The 23,206-nt window shown below is 46.2% G+C and overlaps 4 protein-coding genes and 1 non-coding gene across 5 annotated transcripts in view; 2 read left to right on the forward strand and 3 right to left on the reverse strand.

Annotated features, from left to right (window-relative positions):
* Positions 1–1,437: 1,437 nt before the first annotated feature.
* On the reverse strand, positions 1,438–1,518 carry BDCG_17844. The gene has a single exon. It is a non-coding gene; the product is annotated as a tRNA-Leu (tRNA).
* Positions 1,519–4,349: 2,831 nt separating this feature from the next.
* On the forward strand, positions 4,350–8,411 carry BDCG_08735 (ankyrin repeat domain-containing protein 28; the record flags this gene model as incomplete). The annotated part of the gene is made up of 1 exon (XM_045424523.1): positions 4,350–8,411. The coding sequence occupies one exon, from the start codon at positions 4,350–4,352 to the stop codon at positions 8,409–8,411; it is 4,062 nt and encodes a 1,353-aa protein (XP_045273213.1).
* A 299-nt stretch (positions 8,412–8,710) lies between these two features.
* BDCG_08736 (uncharacterized protein) lies at positions 8,711–13,249 on the reverse strand. The gene is made up of 2 exons (XM_045424524.1): positions 12,928–13,249; positions 8,711–12,863 (listed from the first exon to the last, which is right to left on the reverse strand). The coding sequence occupies exons 1-2, from the start codon at positions 13,096–13,098 to the stop codon at positions 9,336–9,338; spliced, it is 3,699 nt and encodes a 1,232-aa protein (XP_045273214.1). The 5' UTR covers positions 13,099–13,249; the 3' UTR covers positions 8,711–9,335.
* Positions 13,250–13,721: 472 nt separating this feature from the next.
* On the forward strand, positions 13,722–21,467 carry BDCG_08737 (1-phosphatidylinositol-3-phosphate 5-kinase; the record flags this gene model as incomplete). The annotated part of the gene is made up of 2 exons (XM_045424525.1): positions 13,722–21,244; positions 21,332–21,467. 2 exons carry the CDS (start codon positions 13,722–13,724, stop codon positions 21,465–21,467), a joined length of 7,659 nt encoding a protein of 2,552 aa, XP_045273215.1.
* A 1,318-nt stretch (positions 21,468–22,785) lies between these two features.
* The window catches only part of BDCG_08738 (pyruvate kinase), a gene marked incomplete at both ends in the record, with an annotated part of 2,421 nt that continues 2,000 nt past the window's right edge, over positions 22,786–23,206 (reverse strand). Inside the window, 2 exons of the mRNA XM_045424526.1 lie at positions 22,786–23,036; positions 23,149–23,174. Of these exons, the coding sequence (XP_045273216.1) occupies positions 22,786–23,036; positions 23,149–23,174 (277 nt within the window). The remainder of the gene's footprint in view (positions 23,037–23,148; positions 23,175–23,206) is intronic.

The following is a 23,206-nucleotide window of genomic DNA, read 5'->3' on the forward strand; positions in this document are numbered from 1 at the left end:
AAGAGAAAAAGAACATAGTCTCAAAGATAGACACATTAAATAAATAGATAGAAAGAAATTGAAAGAAAAAGATAAAGAAAAAGATAAAGTAAAGAGAGACTATAACAAAACAAATTATTAAAAGAGAGTGTATAGCTGTTTTAACAGACTATATCTGATTAATTTTCTTCTCTTCATACTCAGATAATTCTGAATTTAGTCATTTTCTTATAGCTGCTTAAGTTTCTGATAGAAAGTCTATTAAGTATTTAATTCCTGTCTCAGTTGAGAATAAGAATCTTATATTTAATTGATTTAGATTATACTTCTCTTTCAATCTGACTCTGAGACTATTGTATAATGCACAGTGTATTATAATATACTCAGAATTCTCATTTGTATTGTAGAATGAGCATTCTATTGAGTCAAATCTATCATCAAATCTTTGTATATAAGATTTGAAATAGCCATGTCCTAGTTTCAGCTGTATTATAGATGAGAATATTTTCTTTTTACATTTAATTGAACAAGATTTTCACTTAAGTTTTATTTCAAATCTTGAATAATGTATACTCTTCTTTTATTTCTATCAGCTTTCATTTCACTTATCTAAACAAGATTCTTTTATTTTTCTCTTTATAAAAGATCAGAATATAATTTTTTGAATAGATCTGCTTAATTCTGCACTCTTTTTTACAGCTGAATCAGTCAATTCATTATCATGAATATTCATGTGAGCAGGAACTCAGTGCAGATGAATTATCAGCTTTGATATTCTTCTCTTTTGAACTACAGGTGCTAGTCACCCGCAGGATGCATCTTAAGCTAATTACATTTAATTCTCTATAATTAACTGATCACTGTATCTGTCCTCTCGAGCCAGTCACTAATTTTCAGAGATATTAGTTAGTGACTGCTACTGCTCACTTAGTAGTGTATACACCAAGCTTTCAGTTGCTGATCTCGGCCTCATTAGATGCTCATAAGCCTATCAATCAGCTGTTATAGCCTCATCTCATATTAGAGACTAATCATAGACTTGATGACTGCAGTTCTTCCTGTTAGTATTAGAGCTTGATAGTGAGCTTACAGACTCAAGCCTATCAGAGTGTTCTGTCTAGAGCCTAGATGCATGTCTAGACCTGCTAGTCAGATGATTTTCAAAATCATTCTCTGTATTTGAGAGAGAGCTAGGCTCTGATAATGACTCTAGTTAGAGACTTGCTTAAGTAGTATATAATCACTACATTAGACTTGGCTCTATATTGTTAGAACCTTGACAGATGCACAGTAGAATAGTTGAGACATTGACATCTTATACCAGCTCTGATGAGTGTTCACAGAATCTCACTTAACTAGTGACTTAGCTTGCAGTAGGGAGTTCTACCCTGCATCAAGCCTTACTAATTAGACTCAGCCTCTATTACATGGGGGCTTTCATGGGTAAGAAGTGGCAGGTGCCAGCGGTGGGATTCGAACCCACACACTTCTAATGTGTGCGGCCTTGGTTACCAGTCTTACCAACTGGGCCACGCTGGCTATACAGTTGATTTGACTCTTTGAGATCTGAGAGATTTCCGTGATTTCAGCATTTAACTTGCTAAAATAGAGTGATTTAAGAGCCGGTATGAGAGATCTTGTAGCAATATCAGTATTAAGTACTATATTTTAACAGCTATGAATTGTCAGATGAGATATCAGAGATGAGAAATTAGAGAATAAAAACAAATTAAAAAGAATATGAGATTATTAGAAGCTAAATATATTTACTCATTAAAACATAATAGCATTTCTTAGCTCTATTAATTGAATCTGAGCGGCACAATTCTTTTAATAGCACTCTTTGTAGCTGTTTCTATATATCTTTAAAAGCTGTTAATATTTTGTTTGACTTTTTTTATATTTGATAAGTTAATAATATATTTCAAAACACACTCTCTTCTTTAAAAATCTCATTATTATTATCTGACAATTTATAGTTTAAAAATGCTAGTCAGAATAATCTTTATAACAGTTTTACAGATGAATGTTAAACTATGATGAGAGAATGAAAAATTTCAGAGATGTAATGAGAGTTCATATTCTGATTTTCAGAAATGTTGTGATAAATTTTACAGTGATTTTATAATTTTTTTATTTTTCATATTGAATAATTTGAATAGAAATAAAATATCAGTGTGAATATTAAAGTTATTGTATTTCTACTGTAAATATTGTGTTTAACTGTGAATTCACTGTTCTGATAGCATTTACTGTGTCAGAATGGTGGATCCGCTGTTCTGAAAAACCCCCAATTTCTAGTATGGGTTGATTCTCCTACAAAAGCAGCGCGGGCCCAGGGCACTAATCCGGAATCGAGGAGTCTGAGTACTGTACACCCTGATAAAAAGGTTTTTGCGAGCCTTGCTCAACCCCGCTCAGGGGTAGCATTTGGCGGCTGCCGCAGACTCAGCGTGCCGTCTTGGCTGCGTAACTTAGCCTCTACTAGAGCTTCGGATTGGCGGACGGATAGTTATATATAACTTAGCACAGACATCTCGTGTCTTGTTTTTCCGACTTCGACGTTGGTCCTGAATGGGAATGAAGCGAGGACAGAGAGGCACAAGTATGATGCAACAAAGAAAAAAGAAAGGAAACAATTGAGACGAAAAAGGGCTGCCAGCCGTCTCAGATTGAGTTCCAGCCGAATCCCCGCTTGCCGGGGAGATTAATTTGCGCTCTGCGGTCTTCAGCGCGAGAGGGCAGTCGCCTAAAACTTGAGGGTTTTGATCCCAACAGCTGAGAGCCTCATTTCCCTAGCCTGACGATGACTTCCAAGAAAAATCTCTCAGGTAGGTGGACAGCAGAAATATAGGAGAACAGGATACGGATACTGTTCGGATCTCAGGCTGCTGCACTGCCTGTCAAACAAAGGGTCTGTGGTTGGACGTGCAGCATTGAAGCTTGACTAGGTCATGACCCAGCTTTTGGTTGCTAGTATGTACTCCGTACATTACATTACTTTGCTCTGTGCATTGTGCGACGGAGTGACATAAAAGAGTGAGGTAACTTAGTTACCTATCTATCTTAAGATCAGCATTTGTTCTATCTTTTCTGAGCAGCTCCTCGGGACTACCTATATGTACGTACAGTACAGTACCTTAGTTACCTGTAGGTGTGTGTTTTCCCTCCTTCGACGCGGCACAGAGCTGCAGATTCTGCGCGATTTGTCAAGCCCACCTCCTTCATCACTCCATATTCCAATTCAACTGATACCCCAGCCTTGTTGCAGCTATGACAAACCACTTTTTACATCCATCCACAGCATAGCAAAAGGAGGGGGAGGGGTGTGTGTGTGTGTGTGTGTGTGTGTGTGTGTGTGTGTGTGTGTATGTGTGGAGGGCTAGCGCAAGGTCCAACCGCCCAGCCTAATGGTTGCCGACGACACTCCGACTTCCATCCCATCTCATCCAACATCACCGAGTTCACTCCGTACCTACGGAACGGCTGTACATGGGTCCCGCACAATGGATTTTGTCAGTAACTAACTGACTTGTCTATTTATAGATCCAGGACCGTTCAATGCATCTAGAGCGTGGTTGGCATACACCAGTTGCATGAACCTGTTCGTGTGACTCTCAAGCATTCAATTAAGCATCATATCTCATCCATTCTCTTCTAGTTGGCGTACCTGGAGGGCCGATGTTTGAGTCAATTGGCTGCGTGCTGAAACTCGGCCATCGGCGTACGGAATTTGGGATAAGCAGCTTTGGTGTTCCTTTCCATGATACCTTGTGGTGGCAGACAAACTGTGCCTGGGAGTAAAGCGATGATGATGATGAATGCAGTGACTAGGTACTATATCCTTAAACGGATTAATTTGGAGCAGGAAGGTAACAGAGGTATCATTCAGGACCAACAACTCTCTGCACCTATAGCCTGTCTGATTGGTTATCAGTAAAAAGTATCTGATGCAAAGGCGATGAGGACGGTGGCGCTGAAAGCCTGGTCTAACATTGGGAAAGTTGCATTCCGTTTACAACCAATGCAAGCCACCTATCCGACTGCTCATGAAGTACAGGGTCCTGTCCGTATGAGATGTTGATGCCTTACCCGGTCTACAAAGAAGATGGATGGTAAAGATAAACACTGCATGTCATAACCCCTCTGCAGGAGCGGCATCTCGTACGGAATGTCCTCAGAATTGATTCCCAAATTCCCGTCCACACTTTCGGCTGAACCATGTGGTGCCTGCTTGCAGGTAGAACTCACCAATGGTACATAACCAGACAAGGACACCCCTCCCCCCCTGCCGTGTCTTGCGCTTTTCTGCCGTACAATTTTCTATCCAGAATGCTATTGTTCCCAGACGAACTATTTGCTAACCAACAATGAGTGACTGGTGGACTGATTTCGCCAACAATCTTGCTACAGACCTTGCTCCCCTTGTTTCTCTATTTGGAGAAGCCCCTACCAAGCAGTATCTGAGCGAGTGTCTATATACAACTGACATTATCATCTTTGCAACCGCACCTCTTGGTATCATTACTGCAGTTGTCTCAGCAATCCGTGTTTACGGCACCCCGTCCCTCAGAGCTTTTATTGGACGCGCTCAGGAAGGAGCAGGTACAGCCGAAGCCGAGCTCTGCTCATCCACCAGCCGTGATGTCTGTGAACTCTATAACAATGGAGGCGTCACTCGTGTTTTTGGCCGCCCGAAGCTCCTAGAGATAATTCACGATGAGGAGGCGACGGAAGATGACTTCTATCGAAAAGCCCCAGACACACCTCCAAACGCGGGAATCTATACATTTGAAGACTATCTTAAGACGCCCCGAAATGAGTGGAGGGAGCTCAAAAAGCCTTTCGAGGATGAAGAACGCCTTGCCTCACTCTTTAACAGCGGAAAGGCGGAGTCTTTGGATTCTATGGCGTCTCAACAGAACTTCGCTCCAAATCCGAATCTATCTCTAAATGTGGGATTAAAAAAAAGAAAAATGCGTTGGTATATTGCAGCATCCATATTTGGAATTCTTCTGCAGTCCGGCGTTCTCGTATGGGCCGCTATCGCAAGATATTACTACAAATTCTTGAGAGACGACCTGCAAGACGTATATGCAGTCCCGATGACCGTCTTCGGAACTATCCTACTCTGTACTGGAATAGCACTTTGCGCCTGCTTAGTTGAAAAGGGTACTAGGGAGAGGGTCTTTGAAAGAGAATTCCCCAGTGCCTCTCAAATTTACTGGGTTCAACCTGGTACCCAATTTGTCGGTGATCAGGCCTTCGATTCTTTTGCCTACACTCATCGCAAAGGCAAACTCTCCACGTACATAACGTCTTGGAAAGAGAAGAAGAAAGATCCTCAAAAGGCCTTGGTATGGACCGCTATTAGCTCCGCGTCAGCCGGCTTCGTATTACAATTTTTGGGCCTCAGAGCCTGCCATTCATCGGTAGCAGTGGCTCAGCTGGGTGCTACTCTCGTAATGACAGCGGTACGATCATCCCTCCGGATAAAGCGCTTGAAACAGAGTGAAGTTTACTTGGCGGATCGTCCAGAATTCTACGAGGGTCATGAACTGGATTGGCTGTCTCTAAACATTGGGGATTTGAGCCGTGATGGTCGGTTTGGGTGGACAGTTTCTACCACAAGATATCACCACGCCGGGGAGCTCTCCAACGAAAGATGCAAGGTCTTTGACGAGAACTGGCCATCACAGAATGGGTCACCTGTTTACCAACCCAAGATGGTGGGGAAAGCCCATCAGGTCAACACAAATACCACATTTGAGGTTCTGTCAGTGCAATGCGAAAATAACCACCTGCTCTCTGGTTTTCGGCTGGTTCGTGGTGACAATCACAAATCGCATGCGAACCAGGTATCCGAAAACTGGCCTTGTACTCCTCGCCTAGGTATCCAGCCTGACCCTCCAAAATGGCCAGATGCTGCTCTGCCCATTACGGAACGTGGCTTCCAACTTTCTGCAGAGGGAGTTCGGGATCATGTTCAATTTCTTCCCGAACATTGGCGGGCCGCCTTTAATAGGAGATCGGCAGAAGATAGGTTACCCCATGAGATTGCAAAAACACTGCTGTATAGGGCACGTCTTGCCCGCCTAGCGAGCAGTTGGGAGGATAGGTTTGTTTCTGTTCGAAGCATCGCACGATCATTAGCGCGGGCTATCGAGGACACGGCCACAGTTCTATTTACCACGGATGTAGTCTTTGAGCATGGATGGCATGAAACTTTTACTCTCCTCTGGGCTGTTCCATGTTCACCTGACCGCACGAGACCTACTATTGAGTTCAAGCTTGGAAGCTCGCCATGGGACAGTGTCATGATTGAAAGAAGAGAAAATGACCGAAACATCTACCTCTCGCTCAGGCGGAAGATTGACGTGGATGGCAACTCCGAGGGCAGGTGGCGAGTTGACGAAGCTGAACTCGAAGCGGTGCTTGGGATATGGCTGTGGTCTCTCAGACAGTTTGGTATAAATGGACCTCTGCAAGCCCCGCTCAAGCGCATTATTTCCGCCAAATCGAATTCGCCGCAGGATACTAACGCTATCTTGGATTTTGAACTCTGGCGTGCTGGCGGAGGCTTTAATATCATCGAGACAAAAGAGCCTGGTTCTTACGTGAATCGCCTATTTGGCTGGCAGAATGTCTCTGCCGACGTATTGGAAGGTGGTAACTTCACGATGCTGGAACTCCCTGCGCTGACCAAATCCTTCCCTACCATGTGTGCCCAGGAGATTTATTCACTGTTTTTCGCATCGATGACAAGGATTATTAAAAGCATTGGTGGGAAAACGACAGTGCGCGACACCAAACGCTTCGGTCTCAGCAATACCAACATCTGTCGGATCCACGATTCTTTCGTAAATAGTGGCCTAGGACCCGTGGAGGACGCCTTTGCCTGTATAATTCCTGCGCTTAGGATCGAAGGAAAGCTGCCATCGGCAATAGGAACTTTCACCTCCGCTAGACAGGCCGCTGAACTCCATGTTCATGATGGTAAATGGGTGGAAGCAGAGAAGATCCTACTATGGGCCCTTCAGCGTACCGAGCAACCGGAATCAAGCTCGAATGAGGAGGATGATGAAATTAAACGGGCTGAATTACTGAACCACCAACAATTGCTAACCTTGACATTGTGTGAATGCTACCGCAAGGCTGCTTTTTGCGATGGAAGCCTATATTTGGCAGCAAACGGCATTGTCAGGTTTCTCATTGACCCTATTTTTGAGACCTTAAAGCGCATCCCGCTCGCTACTGAAGGGGATTGTCGACGCACTCTTGCTAGCACTGTGAGGTGTTACGGTCACCTTGTGGTGCGTTATTTACATGACCTAGATGAAAAGGAGACAGCGAAGGAACTGGAAGCAGTACTGCAGAACAGTGAAGCCACTGATCTCAACTCACCTGAACCGGTTGGAATAGATTTGTGGAAACCACTTCAAACATCACTCTCCCGGATAATTGACTCTGGTGACCTACTTTCCACCTTATTCTTTCTGGAGTTGTTCCCTACGAGCAATACTAAGGAAAATGGATCAGCACTCTTGTCAGCAGCGAAGCGGGGCTGGTATGTTATTGTTAAGAATCTCATTGATCGCGGGGCCATTTTTGAAAGACCAGACAAACACAACCGCACTGCTATATCATATTCTGCAGAAAATGGAGATTTTATCACCTTTGACTATCTTCTGGGAAAGGGGGCAATCCCCATCGTCAAGGATAATAAATGCCGCACCCCTCTATCTTATGCCGCAGGGTTCGGAAACGTGGCTATTGTTAGGAAACTACTAGCAGATGCAAGGGTCGATCCAGACGTTAAAGATGAAGAAGAATTGACGCCATTACAATGGGCAGCTATTAATGGACATGAAAAAGTGGTTGAACTGCTGTTAGAAAAGGAAGTTGTGAATGTGAACTCGATGGACCGCAAACTACGCACGCCGCTGTCCAATGCAGCACATCGAGGGCATGAAAAAGTTGTTCAGTTGCTGTTGGCAAGGAATGACACAGACGTGAATCTCAAAGATGAATGCGGAAGAACAGCGCTATCCTGGGCATCAATAAACGGGCGTGAGAAAGCGGTGGAACTATTCCTAGAAAGAGAAAGGGTGAATTTGAACGCTGAAGACAAGTATTCGGACACTCCGCTGTCCCATGCTGTTTTTAAGGGGAGGGAGAAAGTGGTTGAACTGCTCCTTAGAAATAAGGATGTGGACAAGACTTGGACAAGTTGGAATGGCAGGACACTCCTATCTACGGCGGCAGGCAACGGGCACGAGGGGGTGGTTAAACTGCTTCTGGCTACGGGGAGGTTTGATGTGGATCTAAAGGATGACGATGGGCTAACAGCACTATGTTGGGCGATAAAGAAGGGGCATGAACGGGTGGCTGACCTGCTGCGTACAGTGGAGGGTAAGAAGAATACAGAGTAGTGTCTGATCTGAGAAGTCGGCGCCCGCGGATGATGGGGCTGTAATGAGCTACGGTTAATTATATTTCTAATTTCTCGGGAAACGGGGTGATCGCGAACACATGGGTTTTACTGTTTGTTACTACTTACCTTGCGCAACTACTTACCTTGCGCACTCTCTAGGGTTATAAATCTATACCTCCTAATCAATATATCTCTGCCACCAAGTACTTGCCCTTATACTTTGTGATAATGGACACAAACTTGCTTCACCGTGCAAATGGAACAAACACCATGAGAATTCTTTCAATGATGCCTTCGCTTTCCTCCCTAGCATGGAAATAAATCGTTTACGCGTGCCAGTGGCCCATTCTTCTCACACGAAAAAAAAAAAAGAAAAAAGAAAAAAGAAAAAAAAGAAAACGCTCTCCAAAGAGGAACCAAGTCCCGATAGTTCTCACATTCATACCCCGATGAACCAACCTGTTTCTAGGATTATGCTGAGTAGCCCCACTCCAAACCCTTTCCGTCTACTTACTTATATATAGTTAGTGAGATCCGGGAGAGAAACTTCGCTCATAACGCAAAGCTATATAGAGCCGTAAAACGGAGCGGCAGAAAAAAAAAAAAAAAAAGGTTACAAAGGGCGTTCGAAATGGTCGCGTCAATCGTTGAAGCCAGCTGGGGCCAGGTACCCAATCAAATGGCGAGTTAAGAAAATCCTTATGAAGGCAAAGGGAAAGACAGGCACAGGGCCTGAAAGAAAACAAGGAGAGAGTGAGAGATGGGCAAAGGCCGTCCATGAACGCATAGTATAAACCTTTTTCATAAGCGTAAACATATCATTATATCATTATTAGTTACATGCATTCCGAATAACTTTTTCCCCCCCTTCGCCAGTATATAAAAAATCCTTTTGAGAAAATACGGTCACAGATTTTGTCTATCAAAGTTTCCACCCCATGGAACCCATGCCCCGTGGGTCTCCTAGAGGCGAGGGACGAACAACGCCGTCTTCATCCACAGGAATCGGATCCGCTTTGGATCCGTCCTGCCGAAAGGCATAGTCTGCCTGGAGTTTTGCAACGTTGCGGGCATAGAGCTTGAATGGTGTATTTGGAAATCTATACCACGGCTTTGGATCATCTGTATTATTAACTTCGCCGGGTTGCTTCGCTTTATTGTATAAATTCCAGAAAGGGTCTCGAACAGAGTCAGGTGGCGAACGGAAAAAGCGCCGGTACGGCCGTCGAGAACGTGGTGGAGGTGAAATATGCCTCTCCTGGCTTCTAAGAGAGACATGGCTGTGTTCATTCGGTGGGTCACTCCTACCTTCATGATCACTTTCTTGTTCGCTCCAGTTTGAAGGGGAGCTATCGAGGATAACGCTATCATCATCAAAGTCAAGCTCGAGAGACATGCTGCGGGCCTGCTTCGTAGCTGTTGAAGGCACAAGAGATCGATGTGGCCCTTCAACTGACTCAGCAATTTCATCCAATATGAGCTTGTCTTCAATATCCTCATCGCTAGAGACCCTCTCTTTCTCGAAACCTGAAAGAGCAAAGGAAGTATCCGGATCACCAAGTTCAACGCTGGCAGTGTCATGAGCGCCAAGCTCATCACTTGATCCAGAAATATCATCAACATGGTCCACCTCGGGGCTGCTCAGTAATTCTCCATGATTGGACTCAGGAATGCTCAGTTCCTGGCCATCGTCTAGTTCTTCGTCTGATGGCAGTACATGAACCACTGGAGTTTCTCGGGCTGAAGGCTCCTGTTCATTACCTAGTAGATTGACGCAAGATGACCCTCTGCTGTCATTTCGCGTAAGAGAAGCCTCTGCGACATGATGCTCGTTTTCCCTGTCAGCAAAGACAAGCTCCAAGTCGCGAGCAGTGAGATTGCGCTTTCGACATCGTGGTTTTGTGACTTCCTTTTGGAAGTAAGTCTCGTAAGAAATAGTATGGGAGGAATCCTCCTCGTAGCGATGCCGTAGGGTATATGCCGGATATTGCACAACAAAATCATCCCACAGGAATGATCGCTTCATGAAATCTTGTTCCCGCAGGCGCTGTAGCTTATCGCATGCCTGCTTAAAATTATCAATGCTACCGGCATAGTCAGGATAGGCTCGCTTGAACTGATTATACACGCCTTCTGTCTTTGATGGCAATATATTGTTTCCGAAACGGGATCGACCGCGTTCAGATCCAGGTTGTCGACATTCCATAGGCCTTACCACGAACGAACGTGCGCTGAGACGAGAGGTTTGCGACTGAAAAATCTTTGGCTGTTTAGCTAAATTGCGATCCTTAATAGAGGGTACCTCATTTCGTTTCCGCTTTCCGATAATCGACGGGGTGGAATTCATTTCTATTTGAGATCCGCCTACGTTAACCGAATTACTAGCGGGTTTATTCGTGTTCATCATGGTTCCTAGAGCTCGGGCAGTAACGGATACATCCAAATACTCCTCATTAGTATTTTGCGCACATTCATCCAAGCTAGACACTAGTTGTCCCCCTACTATAGAATCGTCGTCCCCATCCGTCGAGCCACAATCCAATGGGCTAAATCTTTCTAGAGATGCCAGACCGGGGTTTTGTGTAGCAGTCTGCGTGGCTTTTCCGCTTACAGACGCAGAAGGCCCCGGCTGAACTGTTAAACGCCGGGTATCGTACGTTGAAGGAATGAGAGGGTCCGAAGAAACCTTGGTAAATCTTTGCCCAGAGTCTCCGTCAATGCTCTTCGGGCTACGAGTGGCTGATGCCATTTTCCGTTTACCAACTTGGATATACGGAGTCTGTTCGACTTCGGTGAATGAAACTTTATTGGCAGATGGCAGTGAAGCTACAGAGCTTGTGAAGTTGTCGTTCTCAGGGTCCTGATCGGCTTGGCTCACGTTTCCCAAGCCAGTGGGAGGTGATATTTCCATCTCGGAATGGACATCTTCATCTTCAATGGGCGTAGCAGTACTGAGATCGGCTGGCTTTTGCGAATTAGTACCAATGTCAGGTCCATATCCCAGGTCATCCTCGTTTCCACTAGCTACAATATCCCTCTGGTTAGCCTTCACAGGGAAAGGGGGGCGTAGGCGGGAATTATTTATAGCTGGAGGGCTACTATCTTGCGGAACAAGATGAGAAGAGGATGACGGCTGTGGCGTGGGAGTCCACTCTGAGTCCAGCGGTTCGCCTTCTGGCGAAGACTTCAGTAGATCAGCGTCGAGATCCTCATCCTCGTTTGCAGAATGAGGGTTCGCGCATGTGCTAGTTGTCTCGTTTGATGACCTGCGACGAAGCATATCATTCCATTTCTGCAAAAGGTGTATCGGGACATGGGCTTGTGGCGCTTGCTTCCCAGGTTCTGGAGGAAACCAGGATTCATTCATCTCGATCAACTCTTCTTGGTCCTTTCGAATTGTAACATCCCGACGTCGAATCCGGACCATCTGGCTCCAGGGGTCGTCTTTGCCGGGTTGTGTGTTCGTCTTGGGGCTATTGTTAGGCATCAGTTTATTCTTAGTCGTTGGTTTAGCCATTTCCGGAGATATCTGAGGATCTAGGTGGTCTCTTGGCTTGTCGCCACTTCTTTTACTTGCCGCACTATCCCTTTGACGGTTCTGGTTGAGGGATGGGGATCTTTCACCGGAGATGTGCGTACGGGGTGTCCTTGCAAGTGGGCTCCCAGATGGGGGTAACGATTCGGCATCTCCACTACAATTGCGGTTGATTTCCTCGTCCAAAGGGATCGCGTTTTCAATAGATGGGATGAGTTGAGTCGCGAAACCAATATGCTCTATATCCACGTCTAATCGACTAGAGGATGGCTTGTGCCTTTCCGCCGTTTTATCAAGATTTTCCTTAATAGCTGGATCTGGCTCCAGCCCCGATTTCGAGGTGAGGGCGGAAAGTAACAACGTAGCGTTCTTCTTAGGCAATGCAGAGTCATTTCTAGGCTGTGCGAGTGGTTTTTCCGATCGCCGACTGTTTGGAAGCTGTGATATAAAATTGTCTTGTGAGGCTGGAGGTGCGATGGAGGCACAGGCGTGGGACCTCAGAGATGACGCATCCGACTCTGAATCCGTATCTGTGGGCACATTCGCTTCCCGCCCTTCACCATTTGGGAGACCACCGCCATTTCGTTGGCCATTTTCCTTTCTCGAACACTTCCTGGCCATGCTGGATATACTGGAATGACCAGTGATATCGACTGGACGGCCAAAAATACTACTACCTTCGCATCCCTCAACGCGGAAGTCCAGAACAGATAGAGTAATCTCAGGTGGAGCCTTAACATGGCTAATAACAATATCGAATTCATTGATCTTTATTATCGCGCCCTTGGTATTTCTGTTAAGAGGTTTCCTGGTCTTCCTCCTATAGCTCTCCGTAGACTCTCTAGAAAAAGTGCTCGAGATGGCGGTGACAGAGTCGGATAGAATACCCCGGACGGGTCCTGTAGCGGGAGACCACTATGGATGGTCCGTTATGTCAGCGTAGATTCGTGACCCGTCTATCTAAGTTCCGAACGCGTACTTCAGCAACCTGCACGAATTTCCGATCTCTCACGCGAACTCGATGGATGCTATCATCATCGACCAACTTCAGTGGGTTACGTAGAGCCACATCTTCCGGCAGTGGCTGTCCCAAGCATAAGCACAACGCAGCTTCGACAAGAGGCGCAATCCAGGGTCTCAGGGTCTCCATGCTGGAGCTGAACAGAATCGTAGGACATAACTAATCCTCGATTGTTGCCAATTCATAGTTTGTAAAATGGTTAAAAAAAAAATACTCAACACATCCAAATAAAACACCCGATTGACAGAGTTCACAGTTGGCTCTTCGCTGCGAGAGTTTCTTCGGATCAATGCTTTCTAAATCGGGCTAAATCAACCCCCATTGTAACCACGCGTTCCTCACCGCTTTGGCAGAATCGAGTTAGTCATCTGCACAGGCTGACTCAGCTCCAACGGCGCTCTCCCATTGGCTGCTTCGGTTGTGGTCGGTCGTGAGCTCGGATTGTGACGTCTTCTTGTTGATCATCGACGTTGAGTTGGCATCCAGGCGGCAGCAAGTATGATCCCAGAGATGACCACGACCGTCGATTCTCTCCACCTCGATTTAGCTGTTTCTGCGTGTCTTGCATGCGTCCGTTATCTGCGCACTATACTCGGAATAGTCACGTCTCCTTTACTAAGATAGACGACCAAACGATGGAATAAGCTTTGGGCCATTGCAACTATCCACCATGTACGAGGAGGGGCTTTTGTTTGATCAGACCAGGACGTCTTTTGCTTTTTAGTTTGGATACAAGCGTGTTTAGTATGGACATGGCTTCTCAAAAATCACAGGGGAACTCCAGCCCCTCCGCGTCCTCCATATTTCTTCCACTTGGTCGACCATCGCGACGGGGCTCCCTTGCATCGATGAGCTCGCAGGCGGAACGGGAACATCGAAATGAAGCTTTAAACCAGATACACAATGCCGCTTGCCAATCAGACGAGCTCACAGTCTTCTATGAACTTACCAGCCCGCCTACTACCTCCTCAGCAACGGACAACAAGGGCATAGTGGGAGATTTGCAAGGCGGCCTTAGCGGTCTTTATAATCGGTTTCGAGCTTCCGTGGGCGGTGTTAAAGATATGGTTGGCGGCTCTTCAAGACAATCTGACATAACACCAGCAGAGACACCAGCGGTTAGGAGCCCTACCTCGTCTTCGTTTCCCTCAAACATATCGGGACAAGCAACTACAGGATCTGCCGAAGTGCAACCATCTCTTGCGAACTCATCCAAATCCCAGTCTCCGGTTCTAGGCACCTTCCCTCCAATACAAGAAGGGTCGACAACTCACTCTACAGGGAAGTCGTCACGATTGTCCTCCAAGCCTGCCAGTGTATCGTCAAAAGCATCAGGACCGATTGGTGGATCGTTGAAATCCCCGATTGCCCCTCTAACCATGGCCAGTTCAGGGGTGGCTGATCCAACAGTGACTGAAATAAACGTGAACGCCATGAAGGATATTCCGTTTCACAGTAGAAGCGGCTCTGGGAGCATCGCGTCCAGTATAATGCAGAATGTCGAATCTGCAAGTTCAGAGAGACGGGATAGTTCGATTCACACTACCGCTACCCAGTCGCAGTCGCAGCAGGAGTCAGCACCGAGTCGACAGTCATATTCACCTGTTTTAATAGCACGGCACAACAACAATGAATCTTTTCGAGAAAGTCGCTTGCCAGAAAGCGTTAACATTGAACGCGCAGCGTCTCCAAAGTTACGTTCTGCAACTGGGGATCGACATGGTCTAGCTGAACTCGATACATCTTTCTCAAGATCTGCTTGGAGAGCATCGATCGATGGAACGCACGATATGCAACCCTCTCGTAGGGACAGCCAACCTGGAAACTCTAATAAGTCGATCTCGAACGATCACTCCCCAGCTCCAACTAACGTCACGAACAGCGTTTCAAAACTCTCGACCACGGATAGTTCCACCCACGAAGGCAGAACACCTACGACACTAGCAACGTCGCTCACCATGACCGACAAAGAACCATCATCCGCGCACTCATCTAAGGCCTCATTCAAGGATCGCCAGGCAAAGGCCACCTCCAAAATCAGTCAATCGCGCCTACTTGGTTTTGGACCCTCAAGGATGTCGTCCTCAGAGTCAAATGGCCATCAGTCCACATCGACCCCTGTGCATATTTCGTTCCGCGCTGATCATGAGGGCCTTGATGCCCGAGCAAGAAAATTCCCTCCTCCCCAAGCTCGGCAGGAGGCACCGCCTTTCCGGAGCAAGCTTCTCAGCAAGGAATTCTGGATGCGTGATGAAAATGCTAAGGATTGCTTCCATTGTGGTGAACCTTTTTCCACATTCAGAAGGAAACACCACTGCCGCACTTGCGGCCAGATTTTCGATGCGAAATGTACCTCTCTAATACCAGGCGCTGATTTCGGAAATTCCGGCTCGATACGGGTTTGCAGACCTTGTGAGAGTAAAATTATCGCTTACCAGGATGATTCATCAGATCTATCTGGAGATGACATGAGCCCTATTGTTATAAATCCCCGGAGCCCCCATGCTATTTCCAATGGGAATATATCCCGCCTGAGCGTGGCCGACGACGATGCTTCGTCTGTCGTGTCTCAATCGGTTGATCATGTGCTAAAGACTCCCACCATGGCCATACCTGCAACTCGACGTACCGGTGACGGGAATAATCGACGTTCCGCCATCCTTGAATTTGATTCCGATCGCCAACTTGCGAGGCCGTCTTCGTCGCGATCGCTGAAATCGTCGATGAATGGAAGGCCACATTCCATTAGCCATAAACGTCATCATTCTCGGCATCAATATATTCGCAGCTTCAAATCCTACCACGAGGATAGAGCCCCATTCCAGCGTCGCGCTGCAGATGATATGAGCCGCGAATCCAGGCTTCCAGCCTTCCACCGGGATAACATTATTGATCCAGATCTTGCCCAGTACCTGTCAGATGATGCTTCAAGTGGTGATGAACAATCGAACTTATTCGCGGTTGTCTCAGATGGCGGTCTCTCTAAAAGTGGTGGCGAAAGTGAGAAAGCGTCTTTCGGTGGCCTTCTTGCAGCCGTCAGAAAGAGTCGTTCTCGTTTGGGTGAGCGGTCCGGAATATCAGCATTGTACCCGTCCCGCGATGGCGACGATACGAGCGTCAGTAGCTCGAGAGCAGTGAATCTGCCGCGTTCTGGGCGCCGGCGTAATTTGAGTGTTGCGAGCAGCATCCACCAGGCCCTATCCCCGCGCACTTCGAAAGATAACCAGCCCATGTACTTCCACCATGATCAACCCGCACCAACCCTATCTATGCAGGGATCGCCGGCCTCCGCCGGATTCAAGATGACCAGAAGCTCCTCAATGAGAGGTGCTGGCGCACCTGCAGTTGAACTCAATCGAGCCAGTATGGACCACGTTCGCAAACTCCTTCGGCAACTTCTGAAAGATGATCATATTCCTCATTCCAATTCTTGGGAAACTGCTCTATTACCGATCCTTCTCAAAGCCACGGATGATGTAGAGCCTAACGTTCAACAAGGTGATGCGATGGATATACGTCACTACGTGAAGCTGAAAAAGATACCTGGGGGCCGACCTGGGGATACATCCTACGTGTCTGGCCTGGTTTTTACGAAAAACCTAGCTCTGAAAAGTATGCCGCGCAGTATTTCCAGACCAAATATCCTTATCATTACATTTCCACTGGAATATGCACGCCAGCAGCAGCATTTCATGAGTCTAGAGCCTGTCATTCGTCAAGAACGTGAATTCCTCGAGAATTTGGTCAATAGAATATCGTCCCTCAAACCTAATCTTCTTCTTGTCGAAAAGAATGTTTCTGGGTTAGCGCTTCAGTTATTGGAAAAAGCAAATATCGCCACTGCTTACAATGTTAAGCCTTCGGTAATTGAGGCAGTATCTAGGTGTACCCAAACTAGGATTATTACATCTATGGATAGGCTAGCCACCAATCCATCGTACCCCGGCAAATGCGGTAGCTTCGATGTCAAAACGTATGTCCATAAAAACCGCAAGAAGACTTACATGTATATATCTGGCTGCCCGAAGGAATTGGGATGCACAATTGTCCTACGTGGTGCTGAAAATGACCTCCTCATGAAGATTAAACGGATTACGGAATTCATGGTCTATGTTGTATACAATTTGAAGTTGGAGACCTGTCTTATGAGGGACGAGTTTGCGAAAATACCTTCCTCGCCTCCGGATACAACATCAACGGCCAAAACAAGTGCCGCCTCTAGCATGACAGATGGGACCGGACAACGCAGCGATTCGAGAACTACAACACACAATTACAACACTCCAACCAGCTCCCAGTCAGCCATCACTGACGGAGCAAAACCGGCGGAAGAACCTGTAGCATCCCAAGGCTCGATTTCTGTCAGTGACACCACTACGGACGCTTCTAGTGGAAAGAATAACTCCAATTCTACTACTGAGCCTGCCTTCTATGAAGATATGGTCGAGAAGCATCAAACAAAAATCCTCTCCGCATCCCCATTCGTAAAATTCATGCCTCCATACCTTCTCATGCGGGCGAGAGAACTTGAGAGACAGCTTGCATATCTCAAACGGCTCCGTGATCAGGACTTCTCAACCGAGCAGTTAAATGACGACAAAGCAAAATCTCAAAAATTTGTTCTCATCACTCCCGAGATGATCCATGAATCCCTCTCTGGTGCTCCAGCCAAAGTAAAGGAAGTGCTCCATGCCGTTCACGATGCAGAATATGACAGAGCGCTCCATAACTACCAAACACAAAAGAGGCAGTGGGAAACCTATATCTCCGGAAACGACAACTTGTTTGATCCCTACGCCCATCAAAATATTGTCGTGCTTCACAGCCTTGTTTGTACCACAACTTCTGTTCCGTGTGCCGGTCCGGACATATTTGCGCTTGGATTCTACAATGAGCACGAATCAGACAGGATATTCGAAGCGGATTTCACACTAGGTCAGTACGTCGAGGAACTTTGCCTGAGCGCCAACGATGTCTGTGACGTAAATGGCTGTGACGAACGGATGTTTAGCCATCACCGACAGTATGTACATGGTGAAGCCCAGGTTACTGTCATTGTACAGCCACATCCATCCAAACTCCGCGGATTGCAGGACGTGATTTTAATGTGGAGTTGTTGCAAGATCTGTGGCAACGAAACACCAGCTATTCCGATGTCGGAAAGCACTTGGAGATATTCTTTTGGAAAATACCTTGAATTATCATTTTGGTGTGGTAATTTACATGCACGCGCCGGTGTCTGTCCGCATGACTTGCATCGCGATCACCTTCGATATTTTGGTTTCAAAGATGTGGCTATTCGTATTCATTATGACCCTATCAACCTGCTTGAAATAATTGTCCCGCGACCCCGCGTTACGTGGAAGGTTGATAAAGATCTCAGACTCCGAAACGAGATTTACATGCAAGCTGAAAAGCGCTTGAATCGATTCATGTTATCCGTCAAGGCCAGGTTGAAAAGTATTAACGTTAACAGTGTCATACCAGAAATGGCTGAGAATTGCAGGCAAGAAATTGAAGCCCTCACAAAACGGGCGAATGACGAGCATCTAGCCCTCATTAAACAGCATCAAGAACTATACATGAATTCACGATACTGGGAAATTGTCCCACTGAATAGGGTGATTCATGGAACGCAAGAGAAGGCGGTGGAGTGGGATGCGACGTTCGCAGAATTTGAGCGGAACTTCTTCCCCTCCGAAAAAGATATTCGGCGATTGGCAACATTACAACTCAAAAGGATATTCCTCGATAAAGACGTTTCTGTCACTTCCTTCGCTTCTACTGACGAGACGGCAGCAACGACCCCTATTGAGGCAGAGGAGGCAGATGGCACAACTACTTCACCATTGGCGGAAAGCCCAAAATTAGCGAGAAGGATGACACTATCTCCTCAAGAGGCTAAGAGTGTTCTCGCTTCGGTAGTGGAAGAGCATTCAAGTAAGCGAAATAGAGATGTTGAAAGTCCGGAGCGGCTTCATTCTCCCACTCTTGCAAACATCGAGAAACAGGGACCTATGAAGCTCCCAGAGACAGCGATTCCCACAGAGGAAGATGTTCGACTGTTACACCTGCCTACCTCTCCCCATGGCGAGGAGGAAAATTCTAGTTGTCAGATTGAGCCCATCTCCCCACCTTTAGCTGAAAATAATACTGGAGGTCAACCTGCGGTTGATGAAAATGTCCGTTCGGCTTCGGAGCTGCTACCAATTGATTCAAATGAAACCCAGACCGAAACCCAGGCCAAAGCCCAAGGGGAGAGGTGCAGCGAAGATAGCGCTGAACATCCTGCCATACGCGCACCTCAAACACCTAGACCCTCTGGTATACCAAGGCCAGCGGATAGATCGACTCGAAAAGGCCCAAGCGGAAAATCTCCGCCCTTGCTTAGAGCACAGTCGCAACCAGGTTATATTCATAATGAGAATAGCAATGCGTCTGGAGTGCAACTCCTGCAAAGGTCATCAACCGGCGGTTCAAGTCCTAAAAAGACCGAGAAGCAGGTAGAACAAAACAATGGCTCAAAAACGAAAGGGACTGAAAAGAGGCTTTCGGAGCGCTTAGGCTTGCCCTCTTTAAAATCTAATAAGCTCACTTCTAGTCATCACTCCCTGATACCGCGCTCAGTACAAACCAGGAGCTCGCGCGTTTCTAATCTCGCAAAACATTTTGAACAACTCAGCCGGGAATTTGAAAAAGAACGTCTGAGGGAACGGCAACAGCGAGCATTGCAAAGAAAGCATTCTCGCGCGTATCCCATGGCATCCTCAAATCCGATTGTAGAAGTTTACAAGAACGTGAGAGATGCAGTTGAGGAACGGGATCCATCAGACGAGGACTTCTTGTCAAGCCAGCCATCTGCTGCTACTTCAAAGGAATCAACCACGTTGATCAGCGACATGGCGAAACCTGCTCAGCCTGCAGAAAGTTTAGAAGAGGCCAAGGACCAACCAGAGGAGGTATCCAGAAAATCAGAAGAAAGTGTGCAAGAAGCTGGGCAAGCTCTATCAGAGGCAGAGGGCGAAGGGGCAGGAGAAGAGGAGCACAGTGATGGCGAACAAAGCCTGCTGGACGAACTACAGATTGTTGACTCCGCTGAAGAAGCAAATAAGCTGTCACCTGATGAACTTGATTTAAAGGAGTTGCCGAAATATGAACGAACCTCGCTGCTTAAAGTGTTAACGAACTTCTGGGCCGAACGCTCCGCCAGCGGTTGGGCCCCGCTCGAATACCCTCTCAGCGATTCCGACCACGTTTTCGCAGATTGTGACATCATTGTTCGAGAAGATGAACCAAGCTCCCTGATAGCCTTTGCTCTGGACTCTGAGGACTACAAGAATAAGCTTTGGAGCATCCAAGAGCATGACGAAATAATTGAAGTCAAGGCCACCGATGGACGTCGTGAGCCAGAAGTCGAGCAGTCACTGTTGCGCGAGACGGGAACACATCTCAAATACCAGTTCCAAGAAAGCCAGACAAAGATGCTTTGCAAAGTTTTCTATGCCGAGCAATTCGATGCACTTCGAAGAAAATGCGGTGTCTCAGACCGGATTGTGGGGTCACTCTCCCGTTGCATGAAATGGGATTCCAGAGGCGGAAAAACCAAGTCACTCTTCCTCAAAACCCTAGACGATCGGTTCATCCTCAAATCGCTCTCAACTATCGAGACCCAGGCCTTCCTAAAATTCGCACCGGCATACTTCCAAATCATGTCTGAGGCTCTATTTCACGAACTGCCCTCGGCCATCGCGAAGATGTTCGGCTTCTACCAAGTAATCATCAAAAACCCTGCGACTGGTGTCGAATTTAACTGGTTCCTTCTTCTCATGGAGAACCTGTTCTACGACCGGAGCCCAACAAGGATCTTCGACCTAAAGGGTTCAATGCGAAATCGCAAAGTGCAAAGCACAGGAGAGCGCAACGAAGTCCTCCTTGACGAAAACATGGTGGAGTTCATCTACGAGAGCCCCTTGTTCACTCGAGAACACTCCAAGAAACTACTAAGTCAGAGCGTATGGAATGACACGTTATTCCTCGCCCGACAGAACGTTATGGACTACTCACTCATGATCGCGATTGACGAAAACCGCCAGGAACTCGTCGTCGGAATCATCGATTGCATCCGTACATATACTTGGGATAAGAAATTAGAGTCGTGGATTAAGGATCGCGGATTTGCTGGCGGGGGGAAGAATCGGCCAACCGTCACTAGTCCGAAAGAATACAAGAGTCGCTTCCGGGAAGCGATGGCTAGATATGTACTGCATGCCCCGAAGTAAGTATACTATCCCAGCACAATCAACCCGCGGGTGTAGACTTTATAATAGGACAGGCATAACTAACAAAGAAAACCATAAATTAGTTCTTGGCACCAATTCCACACGTACATTGATAGACGCAACCTAAGACTCAAGGATCGTGGACGGGAACGCGATCGGGAGCGAGAGACTTTCGAAGTCGGCAGGGATGAGAATGTCGAGTTAGGAGACGATTACTAGCTTGCACACTTCAATGCTCTCCTGATAAGTTTCTTCGAACCACGTACACCGTCACCTGGAGCAGCTTTCCTTTCTTTCATTGTTTTAGCGGCACAGTCATTATCATAGCGAGTTCCATCTATCATCTTACGCCCTGACCTACGAATTTGACGAATACGACGCACGAAAGGAAAGAAGAAAAAAAAGAGGTTATGTCGCTAAAAAATGAATGAATCCATGAGCTCAGCTAGCTATGTATATATAAAAAATAAAAAAATAAAATCTGAACTAATTCCAAACACCACACTTTTATCCTACCCACAAGAACAGCACAAAAAGGGGAGAAGATGGGATGGGTAAAAAAGGAAATGAAACCGGAACTACCTATAGGGTGCAAACGTCAATACCTCGTCCCACCCAACCCCAACCAATCCAGCCTTGCATGGAGCATGGGAAATACAATGCATCCTATTTCCCTCTCTATTTCCTAAAATAATTTCGGCCTCTTTACCTCACGTTTTGTTGTCTTTTTTTGGCAAACTTTCCAGTATCCAGTTCCCCATTGTGTAAATAACCAACCCCCTTCTCCCCTCCCCACTTTCTTCTTGTCTTAAGCCACACGACCATGCCATTGCCATGTCCCTTGTACACTGCTACGCAAAGAAGCATTCGGAAGTAAAACTGTGTTTTCCTTCAAGTTTTACAGGCTCTCGTCAAAAAAAAAAAAAAAAAAAAAAAAAAAAAAAAAAAAAAAAAAACAAAAACAAAACACAAAACACAAAACACACACACTTGAGGCAGAGCAGAAAGAGCGGGGCGGAGTGCAAGATATTGGTAACTATTTTTGTATTCTTTTACCTGGCTTAATTTTTTGTATTCCAACTAGTATAAACATAACTCATTGAATAGGAATCAAGCATTGAGAGAAGGCGAAATAAAAACGATCTTCCCATATATTATCAGATAGCTGGAACACTTCTTTCATTGGGGAAGCTAGGCTTCACAAGTACTTCTCTTTCTCTTCTTTTTTTTTTAATAACCCTTAAAAAACAATAAAGACCGCAAAAGAAAAAGCGGGAACCATTAATTATCATCCCAGACTGACCAGAAACCAAATTTTTCATTAAGTACTGTGTATTTTTTTCTTTTCTTTTCTTTTTTTTTTTTTTTTTTGTAGGAAGCAGCAAAGCAAGAAAGTGAAAAGAATTAACTAGAAAAACATGAAAGAAAATAAAACAAACCAAATCTAACATCACCCATCGATTGGATTATCATCATGAAAGAAAAAAGACCCTGCAAAAGGGGGGGGCCCCCATCACCATCACACCATCAAACCACCTCACGCCTCCGCCAGCCCTAAATTCCTCGGATCCGCCGGCACGACACGGATGGTATTCGTATGGCCCATGCCACCGCGCCAGCCCTGCACGCACACAACCGAGTCGCCGAGCGACAGCACCTGGTGCTGGATGGCCTTTGCGATGCCGAACTTGAGGCGGTTGTCGACGTCCTCCTGCCAGTTCTTCTGGTTGAAGTCGGGTTTCTTTTCGGGAAAATGAAGGGGTAGACTCCGCGGTAGAGGTGGGAGTACTGAGAGTTTTTTTTTTCGGGGTTTAGTATTTTTTTTTTTTTTTTTGGGGGGTGTTGTGTTTTTGTGATAACTCTTATTCATTACTTATGAATCACTGTGAGAGTTACAGACTTATAGAGAGTGAATCATTGACTGACCTTTTAAGATGGGGTTGAAAGAAACAGATTTA

Source organism: Blastomyces dermatitidis (genome assembly GCF_000003525.1).
Source record: "Blastomyces dermatitidis ER-3 genomic scaffold supercont1.12, whole genome shotgun sequence".
Lineage (NCBI taxonomy): Eukaryota > Fungi > Ascomycota > Eurotiomycetes > Onygenales > Ajellomycetaceae > Blastomyces > Blastomyces dermatitidis.

Coding starts and splice junctions, on each gene's coding strand:
- BDCG_08736 (XM_045424524.1), bottom strand. CDS start 13,098: ATGGAGACCCTGAGACCCTGGATTGCGCCTCTTGTCGAAGCTGCGTTG. Junction 12,864..12,927: donor AATTCGTGCAGGTTGCTGAA/GTACGCGTTCGG, acceptor GACCATCCATAG/TGGTCTCCCGCTACAGGACC.